The sequence below is a fragment of the Xiphophorus hellerii genome, chromosome 9 (assembly GCF_003331165.1).
Source record: "Xiphophorus hellerii strain 12219 chromosome 9, Xiphophorus_hellerii-4.1, whole genome shotgun sequence".
Taxonomy (NCBI): domain Eukaryota; kingdom Metazoa; phylum Chordata; class Actinopteri; order Cyprinodontiformes; family Poeciliidae; genus Xiphophorus; species Xiphophorus hellerii.
In genome coordinates, this window is record NC_045680.1 from 8,282,057 (window position 1) to 8,294,074 (window position 12,018).

Genomic DNA, 12,018 nt, shown 5'->3' on the forward strand with positions numbered 1-12,018 from the left:
ATTGTAGTTTGTTAAATGCTTAAAAGCACCTAGAAAAAGTTTCACATTCTTACCTTTCTCATAAACCTCCTTCAGGAGTCCTTTCTTGATGAGCTCCTCTCTGCTTTGGCGAGTAGACATTTTCCTCTCCAACACTGAGGAAACAAAACAAACCATCATGTGTAAAATCAACAATCAAACTACAACTGAAAGTGATACTATTGATTATGAGTAAAATCATCAATAGTAAAATAGTAAATCAGAACGGATTTACTGCAGATATAAAGAACATGGTGGACACATCATGCAGCGACCTGTGTGTGCAGATACTGTATGTGTTTAATTAGATGCACTTTCTGTGCTTGGATGCAGAGGAGCAGGTAGATGATAGATGAAAACTGATCTGCAGCGACAACTGGGGAGCAGCTTGACTGCCGTATGTTTGTTTCTCTCAGTGAGAACAGGATGTAAAGCTATTTATCCAGCTGAGAAGCAGCAACAGCGGCTGTTCCTGAATGCAAATCAACCTTTTTGTTTCTCAGGGTGAATATTGTAGCACATATGAATCATTTCCTAGGATGTTATCCTGATATGTTTGGAGATTCCCACATATCAGAGCATTCATCTCATCCCAGCTGTATAGCATAGCACAGTGATGGAGGAGTGATGATATGGGCTTGGTTTTATTGCCCTTTAATTTACAGGTAATTGTGTTACAGTGTTTCATTTTTCAAACTGTGAGTTCTATGCAAGGTTAGACTTTTTTGACAAGTCTTAAGAAATAGAACAGCAGAAAATAAATTTTTTTCAAAACTTCATAAACTTTCAAAGGCTGCCAGAACTCAATGATGGTTTGCTGGTTAAAACAGGTGCCGATAATCGAAACTGACCTGACCTTTGTGCTTCGACAGTTTACATAATCACCATGTCACATCAGCAGAGTTCCTCTACAGCATTAACCTCAAAAACCATTCCACAGAGCTCTGTGGATCTGTTGCTATTAACAACATGAAGATATCCATCATTTGTTAATATACAGAGGGGAGAAAATAAAGCATTTGTGGTTCATTCTGCTTCAGCTCTGACCTGCAGAGGTCTGCTTGAACTTCTCACTCTTCTTCTTCCTCCATTTCCAGGGTTTAAACAGGCGTCCCAGAGTGGCAAACTTGCTCCGCCGGCGGATGGGAGGCGTGTGGGTTCCTGGTACCAGAGAATCAGAGCGCATCGATGCCAGCCGCTCCACTTCCTCTGCTGGAACAGCAAAATGAAAAGATACAGTCAAAGACAAGCTGTTGGACAATAGCTGTTGATTAAACTAAAGCAGGAAAGAAGAGAGGAAGAAAGAAAAGAAAGAAGAAAAAGTTTGGTCAAAAGAAGAAGGTGGAAAGATTTGAGGAAAGGAAGGTTTCCATCAATAGAGGCAGGTAAGATAATTTGTGTTTGTGTAAACATTTTCCAAACATAAAATAAAAACTTTATGTAGACAGCTTTTCTAGTTACATAAATTAACATTTTTCTTTCTGATATTCCTCCCAAAGGTCAGAAAATAAAACTAAACATCAGCCATATAAAAACACACAATCAGTAGATCAGCCTTCAAAATCTCAGGGAGTTTTAGTTTCCTGCTTTAAGACACCTCACACACCATTAAGGTCTTCATCTGCTTTTATAAATCTCAGTAAACTCAGATTATCTGCAGGGGAGTTATATGTAATCACTTTGCTTTCTGTTTTCATTCCAAACATAAAATAAAACTTTCTTTTGGCTGATTATTCCAACAATAACCATTCTTAATACACAATTTGGAAAACCAGATAATCCCAGGTGTTAGCAGACATGGTCTTCATCAGCAGAAACTATTTGTAAGAAGGAAACAGGTCATCAGAGAAAGTCTCAGTTAGCTGGAACCCCTCTGCTCCTCTGGGAAAGAATTTGTATACAGCAGGCAGAGGTTTTCCATTTGAAACGACACATTTCCCATTAGATACAACAGCCTCTGCAGAGAAAGGACATGACCCGGGAGCTGGGAGCGATGGATGGCAGAGGAACGTTTGAGAGGCGAGAGTGGATGTCAGCACACAAAGATGCACACACAAATAAACTCCTGAGAGCTTATATGTTGATACTGATCCATCTTTCTACAGTGACCCTGACCATTCATCAGAGACAAATGAAATTCAAATTGATATTTCCACCCCAAACAGAATAATTATTGCTTTTATCTGTGTACTGGAAATGGATAACTCCCTCTGGGGTTGTGCCAAGATCCACTGAAATGTTTGCAGTGGGATTATTCCTGCTGCCAGCTGTCAGGCAACAATCACTCAAGCATCACTCAAGGCCGTGCATCTGATTTATAAAATAATCAATAACTGGGAAACGAGAGCAGAATTTAAATGCTCTGATCAAATGTTCCTTCCTGAATCCTGAGCTTTTTTTCAACAGATTTATCTTAGATGACAGCTCCAAACAGCAGAACAGCAACTAAAATCTGAACATGATGTGGAAGATGGAAAAACAAAGTTACTGTAAACCAGTAAGCAGCTGCAGAGAAGGCAAAACCCGAGGTGAACTTGAAGCAAGAGGGACGTCAATTCAGATCTGGTTCTGGAGACACGTAGCAAACATCAAGAGAACTTTGACCAATTAACCATTCAGGAGTGAAAAGAATCATAACCAACAGGATCTTTAGGCACAACTTTGTTACTGCTAGTCAGTAAAGACTCAATTTATAAAATTTCTTTGGTTGAAAATACAACTAATGCCCTAATTATTGTGATTAAAATGGTCCAATGTTCCCTCGGTCCGTCTGAGAAGAGATAAGCAACTCAAGTCCAAAAAACATGTCCTTTTACTTTGCTCATTAAAAGAATCAAAATGAAAACCCCCACTTTTTTCTGTCTGTAAAATGCATCAGCATGCTACTTTGGTGCTCACTGTTTTGAGTTTACCACAACTCAGATAATGCTTAAAAAGCTTAATAATACATGTAAAGCTCCAACCATAAAGAAGAACATTAATCAGTATCTGTCAGTAGAAGCCTGACATCACTAATAAATAAATGTTAAAATAATATTTTACATCATCAGATAATCCCTGAAATCCTTCTTAGCTGATCTACAATTGTTTTCTTTCAATATAACAATTGCACTGTTTACCAACATAAGCCAGGATTTCTGGAAAATCCTGTATCTGAATAACTTTAATAGGTAGCAATATTTTAAGCATGTTAAACATTAAATTTGGCAATGCATTTGACTGCTTTCTGTGTATCTCAAAACTGAGATGCTCGCTTATCAAAAGAGAAAAGATGTAAAGAAAAAGTGAACTGAACTGGATGAGAGAACAAGTGGTGGTTGTTTGTCTTCCTCACTAAGTAAACCAACTAAAATCCTAACTAACTTCTATCTGCAACATAGCTTGCAGTACCATAAAAAATATTTTCACTCTTACAGATTATTTTTTGTCACTTATATGATTGTCAAACTAATTGTAACGGTTAGCCAAAGTAAATAAAAAATGCGAGTGGCCACTCTGCCAAAAATGATCAAAACATCTAAAGCACTGCATCCTTCGCTTGAAACTGAAACCACCAGCAAAACATTTCCCTCTAAAATATTCTCATGATCCCCAAAACATTTGAGAAGATATTAATTGGATTGACAAGATAAAGTGGAACTTATTGGAAGGTGTGTTCTTGTTATATGTGATGTATAAAAGGGCTGCACAACAACAATATGGTTTTGCTGAAAAAGTTGCCTATTAACCTATTAACAATAAGATGCTCCCCTATTTTCTGCTGAATTAAACCACAAACATCACCAAATATATTACTGACCTAAACAGACTAGATGTCTGGTACTTATAGAATTTTGACGTCATTATAACCTACACATTTTAATGTGTAGGTTAGTGTAATATAGTTTACTTGTATGTGACATTGTTTTAAAAATGCACACAAAAATAATGGGGAATGACCTCCAAATTAAAATCAAATACAAAACAATAAAATAGCAGATGACTAAAAACAATGTTGATAAAGTAATAGCACCTATAATTTTTCTAGCAGAAAACCTCCCACAGGTCAGTGGACACGTACAGTAAGTCCCAACAGTAAACAGAAGTGCAGCAGATCTAGATGCAATAAAGATTCATACACTGTTCTGCTTTTAGAGGTGGACCAGGGAACAGAAAGTGGGAAGCAAAACTCAACACAAAACCAGAATCTTCGACTAGGTTTTATTGTAATTGCAGATAAACAGGGGAGAAAGATTTGGGGATGGCGGGCTGTAAAGGATAAAACCATACTGATTCAAATACCTCATAGAAAGTTAAAAGCGGTATTTTTCCTCACCATCTACAGGCTCGGCTCCTCTACAGTTGCTGCAGATATGTTTGATTTCTTTACCGATCTGGCATCGGATCATAAACGGAGAGATGTTGTTGTTTACAGCAGCTTCAGTCCGGTCCCCGCAAAGCCTGCGGGGCTTCATTTTGTCCAGGCAGAATGTTCCCATCCTCTCCCTTTGCTTTTGCGTTTCCTCACTGGGATTCGCCGCGCATGAAGTGTCAATCTGCGGACCGAATCGAGACCATAAAGGCATCGCGAAGCCCTCGCAGCCGAAAGGAGTGGAAAGGGATTTCAAACGGTCTGCAGCTTCAACCAACAGTAACAAGTTAACAATCATAAACTGTGATTTCCAGTTAGATGTACTACAAAATAAAAGCACCGGTAGCGGACCACAACACCAACACGACAAGACAAACACAACAACACATAAACAAAATAAATTAAAACTCTGACAATGAAGTAAAAAGATAAAATATTTAAAAGGTTGCCAAAATAAACAAATTTCTTACTGTGTCTTTAGTAAGATAAATCCAAATAATGTATTTTTCCCCGCAATGGTTGTATAGTATTATAACATATATAGACATTGTTGTGATAAATTGTACATTTTCTTAAATTCTAATATAATTTGGGCGTTATTCAGCGTCCTTTGCTTTATTTTGAAAGTCTTTTCTTTCCGTTTTCACTGCAACTTGGCGAGTAATAGCCAATAATTCTCTAGCATCTGAATATTGCTAAAGTTTTAAAACAAAACCTGTTGAAAAGCTAAAGAGAATGTGAACTTTATGTACAGTGGGGTCGGGAGGGGTGCCGGTGCTTATCGAAATGTCTCGCCGGTGTGAGACATTTCGGGCGAGAGGCGGGATACACCCTGGACAGGTCGCCCATCCATCGCAGAACTTTATGTGCATTTTTAGAAAATTAATCTGGGTTATATGCACATGCCTTAGATTTTGAGTCCAATATTCTCATTTCTAACAACACAATACTTTTTTTTTTTATCTTAGTCTTGTACTGTATATTATTTTTGTTGCTGTTCTTATTGACCTTGTTTTAAATATATTGTTTTAACACTTCAATTATTTTTTGTGAACCTTTATATGTGGTTAACCTGAATTTTCCCTTTGCTGGACAGTAAAGCTGTTTTTATTCTATTCTAAATGCTATTAAAGGAAGGTTTTAAGATGTTTGAGGATATAACTTTAAAATCATACGTAGCCACAGAGAAAGGGAAAAGTTTCTTACAGTAAACTTATTTATTTTTTTCTACTCGAAGCAGGTTCTGTCTTTTAGATTGTCCTTCTGTACTTTGGTTGTAGTTATTGCTGCATAAAACCGGAATTAGTGTTTAGGATGTGGCACTACCTATAAATATGGCAAAAATGCTAAAAACAAACTAAATGTAGAAATTCATTTAGTAAAGGTCTGTTAGACATAGTTACAATTTTCTGCCAGCAGGTGGAGCTCAGTTAAAGTAAAGAGGAGAAACTCATTGATTTGTCTGTCAGACTGAGCTGCAGGGTGCAGACTGCAGACAACCTCCAATAATTTCCTATACCTGTCATCTTTCAAACACAATCTGTCATGTACATGAAAAACACACATCACATATATAAGTAATATTGTTTTGTGGCTACGTCATGCTGATTGTTATTTTCTTTGAAAGCTTGCACAGTATGCTTTTTATATTAAAAAGGAAAACCAGTAACATACAATGTATTGCAGCGTGTACAAAAGAATACAGCTACAAGTTGCAATCATCTCAACCATTAAGGCAAAGATAGAAATGCAGAAGGAGGATATTTCTAAGGGAGAAAGACGCTTCAGAGTGCTTGAGTGAAGTAAATGAGGTCTGAATTCATAAGAAACAAAGAGCAATTGCTTGATTGCTTATTCAAAGGTCTCATTTTGAAGCAAAATGCAGCTCCTCCAGTCAAAAGGAGATTGTAAACCAGAGTAACATATCTTATGAGCTTGATCAATAAAGTCTTGGTCTCACCCGCACATCAGCAGGTCTATACACTCTGCAAGGAAAGACTGACAGTACTGTATCTCATGAGAATCACACCTGTGTAAGAGCTATTAGAGCTGCTGGAAATAAATCAGGCAAGTCATCAGAGTAAGACTCTGAAGAGACTTGAGAGACTCTTAGAGATAAGGAGCCATTATGGTTCCTTGTATTTGGTCCTTGTTCCCCATCAAATCAGACCTTGTCCTCACTTTAGCTGAGTACTGTTAAAAGTCTTTCCTGGCACAGAAAGGTTTTAGAGTGACTGTGCTCAAATCAAAGGTTTGCCTGTTATCTTCAAACTCAAGGTTGGACAATTAGAGAAGATTAGTTTTTTACTTTATTTTTATGATTACATGAAAAACGGAAAGAAATCACTTTGATGCAAAAGAGCACTGGCTTTAATGCCAACTACCCCTGGATTACACAACTCACCTACCCTGAAGGGTGCCCACTGCCATGGAGGAAACTAATTCTATCCATTTCCTCTGGAAACTTTTTTTTTTTAGGTATGATCCATGTTTTGATCATTGGTGAGAGTCTGAATGTACAGTAGATAGGCTGGTATGTTCACAGGTCGTGTTGTTAGTTCAGAGCCTTCTTCCTCACAACAGACCAGTGCAGCGTCCACATAACTTTGGATGAGGTCTTAATCCATCTATCCATCTCCTTCTACATCCTACCATTGACCCAGCAAAGGAGATTGGATACTTTTGAGAGAAAGGCTGACATCCAGTCTTGTGGAAGCTGTCCACTGTTTTCTGGCTCTACTTCCTTCTCCCGATGAGGTCTGCTGTGGTCTTGGTTCATTGAGCTTTGAATCACTCTTCTATGATTCCCGCTTCGAGATCAATTCTTCCATTTTTATAGAGGTATTCAAACTTATACTGCCACATAAAGCTAGCAATTCTGCAGAGGAGGGATCCTGCGGCATTGCTTTAATTCAGGTCTCCTTTAACTTACAAAGCCTATATTTTGTAGTCGGCAAGTAGTAACTGATTAGGAAATTTAAAAATATACCTGTTTTTCTACATTTTTCTTTAACTTATTGCATTCTCAAGATTCTCCTTCATGCTCTCTTGGTTTTAGCTGACACTACACAATTTTAACAAAGTTTAAGACTAGGCAGCGAAATGGCCATGAAAGAAGGTTGATTTTGTGATTATACACAATTTTACCAGGGGTCCCATTAAAGATAGTGGACAAGCTTTGCATAGCTAAAGGACATAATTATGTAAAATATAATATATTTTTAAATGAGTGATAAAATGTCCAAAATAAGGGCAAAATTTAAACTGGTCGCTTAGTTAAAACTGCAGGGGCAAAGTATATTTTTTCCTTTGGCTTCATCTAGCTGTTTTTTGTTTTTTTTCTACATAGGAATAGAAATTACTCTCAATTAAGGCAAGAGCTAGTAACTCCAATTACCTGTAAAACATGTCATAGTTTTTCTTTTACTAATTAAATGCAAATATATAATACAGATAACTAAAATATTTACGTGTAAACCTGTTAAATAGAAAAGTACTTCTCATTTACGTTGTAATGATAAATAATCCATTGTCAATGCACTTGAAGTAAGCCACTGCTGTAAATAAGTAGCTCTAATTAAGTTGTACTCCTGCAATGTGAAGTGTGGTAACTGTTGATGTGCATCCTGAGAGAAATATTCCAGTTACAACGCTGTTGAATAATTAAAGTGCCTTCTGTGTTACGGTAGCGGAATGATTTCTTATTTTTATCCATGTCTTCTATTCTTTTTATAATCCTCTTGGTACATCCAGTTTTTGTCCATTTTGGGAAAGCTGAGCTGCAGCATAAAATTGTGTAGGTGCAGTAAATCTGCTTGAGACCTCTAACAGGGCAAAAACCAGAGGGGACTCAAATGTTTGGCAGGTTATAGTTCAATATGCTGCAGACACTCGTGGACACATGAAGAGCTTTTTAATATTTAAGGGGTTCTCAGAACCGTAAGTCTAAGCTCTCTGATCAAAGGTGTTCCTGTCAAAACAAAGCTGTCAGTTAACTTGACGTCTGTAAGACACTGAGCTTGCCACATCTGTCAGGTTGTAAACCATCCCGTCCAATAGCATCTATTCCAGCCCAGAATAGGTTTTCTAACTTTACCAGCAGACAGCATACTTAATCTCCCCTCTGGAACTGCTCACATCTCTGTACTGCATTAGAGATCCACATTAGCCAGATCAATCTCACCTTGACCTGCCTGAACTATGATCTCCATGGAGCTGTGTCAGCCTTGACGACTCCAACAAGACTCGGAGATCAAGGCCTTTTAATGACATCTGAGAACAGAAAGGGTGTAAAAATAGCTCAAAGAATGTCTTATCATCACTGTCACTGACAAGCTGTTGACATGTTAAAATTTTTATGTGGGTTTTGTTTTTAATTATGCTGCCAAGAATAATTGCAATTGTGTCTGAGGTTTTGTTATCTCAGTGTTGTTTCTAGAGTTTTCTTTCTAGGTTTTGTCATGTTTGAACTGAATCTGTCAACATCCTCCTGCTGTGAGAAAACATGAGTCAAACATCCTGAAAGCACTTACTTTACATTTTCTTCCAGTTTCTGGTGTTGATTTGACTTTGTTTCATAAACCATCCTCTTACTATAAATCTAGTTGGTTTGTTACACATTCAATGACTACCACTCTCTGTATGTCACAACTCAGGCAGTTTCATTGATAATGAAATTAAAACAAGAATTATAAGAGCGTTATGCAACCTCAGAAATATGACTTTTTGCATATACACAATTACACACATGCATTTCACTCTTATGACCAAGACTGTTGAAAAGGCAGCAGAAAAGCACAGAGTCTTTGGCGGAAACAGGTTGAGGTTCAAGGGTAGTTTTATGCCGCAATGGAAAAACCTTGGAGACATTTAATGGAAAGTGTGTTGTAAAAGGAAAACAGTCAAAGTAGTTATTGATGAGAAGGCACATGTCTGGCTGTGACAAGCAATGCACTAAAAGCCAAATGAAATTGTCCTGATCAATAGCAGCACTGTTACCAATCAGACTCACTGTGACCCTAAATGCTTTCGGGTCAGATGGTTTAACCGAGGCTTTTAAGGTAAACGCTGCCAGCTGCAAAAGAGTTTAATTCAACTTATTTTTACTGAAATTCAGGTGCAGAGAATTTGATACACATCATTACTGTTGAAAGACTTGCATCATGTTTCACAAAATACACTCAGATTCATTCACCCCTTACTTTTGCTTTACGGCTCAAGACATTTGCAAAGAAATGTTTGCAATAAAACAAACAAAAAAAAACAAGAACAGCAAGGGAATCAAATGTGACACCACAATTTATCTGTTAGCAAGAGTCCGCAGGACCAAATGTCTGACTTACATAGACACCTGGACAATTTAAGTAATAAGAAGTTACAAATGTGTCTATTTAGAATACACTGGCTCACAAAGGTTGATAAACATTAAAGTTGCTTAACAGAAACAAAGTACACCTACAGCTGAGTTAGTCATATTAGTGATTGACAGCTTCATCAAACTGAATACAATTTATAGAAAGTGCAAAATAAATGTACAGCTGCATTTCTATAAATACGTAATGCACAGAAATTGTGGAAATTTGACTCTTGTTTGAAGTATTTGCACAGACAACAACTTCGGTGGATTCCTGCTCTTTTTTACACTGAATCTGGATTTTTTAAAATTTGTTTATTGTTGTCATAATGGAGTTTGTACTTATGACAATCAGGAGTTTTTCTGACAGTGTAACACCAAAACTTTTAGTGTTATTTTCCTGTCATGACCCTTGAAAATAATTTCACCTGCCCTTTCTCCATTGAAAGAATCTCCTGTTTCTAATGATTATTAATGATTACCCTAAATATCTCTGCGTTGTACCAACAGAGCATCTCTCTCTATCAGGCAAAAGAAATTAATCATCCTGCAGCATTTGATGGTACTGCTTCTAATTTTGGGTTTCGATCTGAGCCTAAGATCCTGGCAATGTAAGCAAGATTAATATGCTGCTGTGCCCCAGATGACTGTGAGGTACAGTCCTTCTGACTTTAATCTGCATCACTCTCCCTCTCCCTTTCACCAGCAGTTCCATCCCTGATTAAGATGTTTGCTGGCTGCAGGGCTGCTGAAGTGCTGTCTAGTTAAAACACACATGAACACAACACTGTGGGTGTGCTGTAAGGAAGCCCCTCGATCATAGATGATAGAAGGAGCTTAATGTGTTTTGCAGATAATTGGCTGCACAGCAAGGTAGCCGCTCTATACTGCTTGGCTAAACTTCACAGCTTTATTCTTGTGTAATCCGTTTAGATTCTGTGGTCAGTTTTCAAAAAGTAGGTGGGCAAACAGAAGACAAAAAACTTGAATCAACTCGAAGTTATAATCAGACAAGAATGGGTCATTTTCAGTCAGAATGTATGTCTCTGTGTTGCTCTGTGATGGACTGGAGATCCATCCAGTCTGGACCTCCAACCAATGACTGCTGGTGAAAGACCAACCCCTACACAACCCAGCAGTGATATGTGGGTAAAGACAACAATGGTCTCTCCAATGCATGTTGGGATGTTGCACACTCCTAATACATTAGCAGTAGTTAAAGACAGTTGACTTAAAGGCTAGAAAAGTCTGTTTTTAACTGTTCTTTTAAATTATATTGTAATTCTCTGGGAGAATTATAATATAAGATTATAAAGAAAAGAAAATTATACTTGGGATTGGCTAGAATCTGTATAGGTATAAGACATTTGGTGTGGACTAGAATATAAATAGACTAAACTGAAAAAAGAAAGACTAAACTGTCAGATTGGTTGATTTGTTAAAATATTTTAGGTAACTCCATTCAGGGATTGGTTTGAAACAGTAAAACTGCTGTTTTTTTTAGTTTTCTTGCTTCTGATTTGGTCTCTGCTAGTACAAACATGCAGGCAGCAAACAGCGGGAACAGTCTTAAAGAAGGTGGGATGTGACAGAAAGAACAAGAGAAGTTTGCAAGTTCAAAGGCCACCCAAAGTTCATTGTTTCCTTTTGGTTTACATTTCCTTCATCTTCTCTCTCGCTGCCATTCACCGCTCAACAGCTCTAAACGCCCCTCCTCCCCTCTCTGCTCTGACCTAATACAAAGTGACAGTTCGCCAGGGCCTCTAGGAGAGTGTGTGAGCTTGTCTGTTTATGTGTGAATATCACTATAAAATGTGTGACGACTTGGCATATCGCAGAGGTATGAGTCATCCCCCTCTTCATCCTCTTTGTCTCCTGTATGATTGGTGGCCTTCATGAAAATAGACAAAAAAAAAAGCAGTTGGATGAGTGTTTTTCTTACAGTAGTTCAGTAGGGCTGCACTTCTGTCTGGTACAGGGGGCGGAGATATGAAAAAGAACCGTATAGAGAGGCTGTAGAACAGGAGGAGTTCAACACAGCAGGCAGGCAATGCAGGTTGAAGACCCACAACTGACCTGTCTGAATTCATGACACATCTGGATATGAGGACGCTACCAGGATTCTGTTAAAACATCTGATATTTCTGCCATAGTCTTCTGTAAAGGTTAGTTTATTAGGAGCCCCATTTTCCATTGCCGTGACAATTGCTACGCTTCCTGGTGTCCACATCATAAAAACACATTCATAACAAAAACAGCTACACACACTTAATATAACATTAGTAACATAAAATAT

The 12,018-nt window shown here is 37.8% G+C and overlaps 1 protein-coding gene across 3 annotated transcripts in view; it reads right to left on the bottom strand.

Moving 5' to 3' along the window:
• phactr1 (phosphatase and actin regulator 1) overlaps positions 1 to 12,018 on the bottom strand; it is a 35,095-nt gene that overhangs the window by 9,263 nt on the left and 13,814 nt on the right. Inside the window, exons 1-3 of one of the 3 annotated variants that reach the window (XM_032571450.1) lie at positions 4,334 to 4,650; positions 1,066 to 1,230; positions 54 to 134 (exon numbers count right to left, since the gene is read on the bottom strand). In XM_032571450.1, the coding sequence (XP_032427341.1) occupies positions 54 to 134; positions 1,066 to 1,230; positions 4,334 to 4,583 (496 nt within the window). In that variant the 5' untranslated portion in view covers positions 4,584 to 4,650. Of the gene's footprint in view, positions 1 to 53; positions 135 to 1,065; positions 1,231 to 4,333; positions 4,651 to 12,018 lie in introns of those variants that run through there. The other 2 variants (XM_032571451.1, XM_032571452.1) reach the window with 2 other exon arrangements.